The 2,500-nt window shown below is 33.2% G+C and overlaps 1 protein-coding gene across 2 annotated transcripts in view; it reads left to right on the forward strand.

The window, feature by feature from the left end:
* LOC135217112 (tumor protein p53-inducible protein 11-like) overlaps window positions 1–2,500 on the forward strand; it is a 270,330-nt gene that overhangs the window by 95,334 nt on the left and 172,496 nt on the right. For both annotated transcript variants that reach the window (XM_064252814.1, XM_064252812.1), the window contains exon 2: window positions 82–411. In XM_064252814.1, coding sequence (XP_064108884.1) covers window positions 386–411 — 26 coding nt within the window. In that variant the 5' untranslated portion in view covers window positions 82–385. The remainder of the gene's footprint in view (window positions 1–81; window positions 412–2,500) is intronic.

Genomic DNA, 2,500 nt, shown 5'->3' on the forward strand with positions numbered 1-2,500 from the left:
TTTCAATTGTTTCTGTGGCATTCATCAACCCCAGAATTTAAGAAATATGAAAACTTACGCTAATGAACATTTCTATTGCAGTGTGACTGGAACTAGTGTTTTATTAACTATATATACTTTGTGGGACATGTGTGTATTATAAAAAAAATCGAAAAGTGAACATTTGTGTTTTTTTCTTAGATTGAAAGTGACAGAAACTGGAAAAAAGATATTAGAAAATATCTAAATAATAAAATATCGTGAGTTATGGCTTTAGAACACATGGTACAGGGTGGAATTTGAGGTGACGCCGGAAAGGAGAAGTGGAATCCTTCCTGGATATAAAAAAAAAAAAAAAAAAAAAAAAAAAAGCGAGTAAAGAGACAGTTTCCATCGCCTGTCAGACATGGAGCAAGATGGCGGTTCCGTCTGGTAAGTACCCATTCATTCTGTGTTCCCTTTGTTCAATTCTGCTATATTTTCAGGGCGTTGATTTCACACATTTTTTATTGAATATTGAGGGGCGAGGGTAACCATATTCGAAGGTTTTTGCTTTTAGTATTTGTGTCTATTATTATTATTATTATTATTATTATTATTATTATTATTATTATTATTATTATTATAGCGATTAGTCGTCAGGTAAGGGTAACTATTTTCGATGGTTTGTGCAAAAAGAAATATATATATATATATATATATATATATATATATATATATATATATATATATAATATATAATATATATGTATGTATATATATATATATATATATATATAATATATATATCTAATAAAAGGAGCCCATAAAACCACCAAAATATAGAGAGAAAAGTACTATATTTCAGAGACTGTTGTCTCTCTCTTCAAGTATATGAATGAGAAAAGTTTACAGAAAAGGTGGTATTTATACCAAGAGATCCATCCACAGGTAAGCCAGTTTAGGTCACCCCCGATGATAATCTTCCTTTAATCTTCTTAAGCGTTGGTTGAATGAAAACCTTGTCGATCACATCTGAATCCCATGCTCCTTTTGAAATGTTCATTACCTGCCTCTCTTTTATTAAGGCCGATTCCATCATTTGACTCTTGTACCGGCAGTTGCTGCTATAACTTATATGTGACAAATCCTAGTTTATTCTATGGTTATGTTCATTTATATGGTTGAAAATAGCTGAGTTCTGTTGTCCATACTTAACTGACCATTTGTGTTGTATTAATCTCTGGGGAAGTGATTTTCCTATAAATCCGATGTAAGATTGGTCACAGTCCTGGCATGGGATTTCATAAACCCCTGTTTCTTTGGGGAATGTCTTTTGTTGGACGTTAATCAGGGATTTGGCTAAGATGTTTGGGTAAGTAAATGCAAAAGGGTTAGATTTTCCGAGGGTCTGAGTCACTGTCTTAATCCTGTCCAGGTGAGGAATTTTTATTTTATTGTTGGGTGTCTCTTTGGTCTTGTTTTAAGGGGGTCAGTAGAAAATTACGTTTACTTTGTGAATTGCTTTCTCAATTATATGGTCAGGATACTTTAAAGACAAAAGTTGCTTACGAGTTTGTTCAAAATCTTTTTCCAGGAAATCTGGGGAACAAATTCGTAAGGCTCTTGAGAACAGATTGCTGGCTACTCCTGTCTTGATAGCAATGTCGTGATAGCTAAAGTAGTGAATGTATGAAAGTGAGAACGTTGGTTTTCTGTATATGGTAAATTTGTATTCTGTCGTGTCTCTGATTACTAAAACATCAAGAAAAGGAATTTTGTTGTCTGTTTCCCATTCAACTTTAAATTTGATGCTGGGCACTAATGCGTTTAATTTTGAAAGGAATTCATAAAAATTGCTCCACCTATTATCCCACAATGTTAGTATATCATCTACATATCTCATCCACAGCATGTATTTGGGTTTTATTGCATTTATTACTGTATTTTCAAAGTATTCCATGTACAGATTGGCTAAAACAGGACTTAAAGGACTACCCATACTACACCCGAATCTTTGCTTATAGAATGTTTCCCCGAATGAAAATACGTTATTAGATGCAAATAATTCAACTAACTTTATTATTTAGTCAATCGCCAATGGGAAATGATCTGAATAGGGAAATAATTTTTTCCTCAAAAACTGAATAACGTCCTGTATTGGTACTTTTGTAAATAGGGAATCTACGTCAAGGCTTAAAAGTTTTATGTTGTGAAGTGGTATATCTGCTTCTCTGAATTTGTGACAAAAATCTTCCGAATGTTCAATATGACTGGGAGAAAAAGTGCCTAAAAAAGGAGAAAGGAGGCCAGCTAACCATTTAGAAATTTTGTAATTGAAAGCTCCGGCGCATGAAACGATGGGTCTGAATGGAAGATTGTCTTTGTGAGTTTTGGGAAGGCCATAAAAGTAGGGTAATTTAGGATTAATTACTTTAAATTTCTCTAATAGTTCAATACTCTTTTTGTCTTGGCCAATTAATCTTACTTTCCGAAAATATTCTGTGGGAACGTTCTGGAGGGGATTTTTCGTCAGTTTTTC

The sequence above is a fragment of the Macrobrachium nipponense genome, chromosome 7, assembly GCF_015104395.2.
Source record: "Macrobrachium nipponense isolate FS-2020 chromosome 7, ASM1510439v2, whole genome shotgun sequence".
Lineage (NCBI taxonomy): Eukaryota > Metazoa > Arthropoda > Malacostraca > Decapoda > Palaemonidae > Macrobrachium > Macrobrachium nipponense.